The following is a 1,070-nucleotide window of genomic DNA, read 5'->3' on the forward strand; positions in this document are numbered from 1 at the left end:
TGGACATACTTGAGAGTTGTTAATACAAAATAACACAATGAAATATATATATAAACATTATATGTATTTTAAGGAAGACCTTTTTGTAGCTGCTTTTAAATATTGAAATTCATTTTTCAAATCATGTTTAAATGCCACAGAACGTGGAGAAACTTCGACAAATCAACGCACGCATAAATAAAACTTACCGATAATCAAAATGTTTTGTATAAATACAAAAATCCAGCCTTTTATTTTTGCACCAAATAACATTGAGCTGTCTGATATTATTCATCTGTGGATCTTTACTGCCACCTGCTGTAAAAACAGAAGACTTGATTGCTGTACAGGACGGATTTTTAAAAGAGTTTTATTTTCCGCATAAAGATATGATATTCTTACGTTGTTTTATCATCTTTTGAGCTCGAGTAAATTGTTCGTGAGTGTGATCGAGTATTTCTGATCAGGCGGAATCCAGCGGCAGCTCGGCCGTCTCGGGTATGACGTCACCGGGGTCTTTCCTCGTGCGGCTCCGTGAGGGTCACGCAGTCGGGCTGATCTCTGCTGTTATTATTATTATTATTGTTGTTTCTCGGCTCTGATATCGTGTCTCTCGTCATGATGGGCGGCAGCAGCAGCAGGATCGCGGCTGGTTTGGGCGCGGCGCTGTTCGTCGGTTACTGCATTTATTTCGACAGAAAGAGACGGAGTGACCCGAACTACAAGAACAAACTACGAGAACGTGAGAGCACCTGTCTGTCCATCTACATATCCGTCTGTCTGGCTATCTATTAATCTATCCATCCATCTGTCCATCCGTCTATCCATCTATCTATCCATCTGTCTATCTATCTATATGTCTGTCTATCTATATGTCTATCTATCTATCTATCTATCTATCTATCCATCCATCCATCTGTCTATCTATCTATATGTCTGTCTATCTATCCATCCATCCATCTATCCATCCGTCTATCTATCCGTCTGTTTATCCATCCATCCATCTGTCTATCTATCTATCTATCCGTCCGTCCATCCATTCATCCATCCGTCTATCCATCCATCCATCCATCCATCCGTCTATCCATCCG

At 40.5% G+C, this 1,070-nt stretch overlaps 1 protein-coding gene across 1 annotated transcript in view; it reads left to right on the forward strand.

Moving 5' to 3' along the window:
• Nucleotides 1–474: 474 nt before the first annotated feature.
• The window catches only part of LOC107701232 (mitochondrial import receptor subunit TOM20 homolog B), a 7,249-nt gene continuing 6,653 nt past the window's right edge, over nt 475–1,070 (forward strand). The window contains exon 1 of the mRNA XM_016503227.1: nt 475–721. Within this exon, the coding sequence (XP_016358713.1) occupies nt 598–721 (124 nt within the window). The 5' untranslated portion in view covers nt 475–597. The remainder of the gene's footprint in view (nt 722–1,070) is intronic.

This window comes from Sinocyclocheilus anshuiensis, unplaced genomic scaffold (genome assembly GCF_001515605.1).
Source record: "Sinocyclocheilus anshuiensis isolate Anshui unplaced genomic scaffold, SAMN03320099.WGS_v1.1 scaffold21, whole genome shotgun sequence".
Taxonomy (NCBI): domain Eukaryota; kingdom Metazoa; phylum Chordata; class Actinopteri; order Cypriniformes; family Cyprinidae; genus Sinocyclocheilus; species Sinocyclocheilus anshuiensis.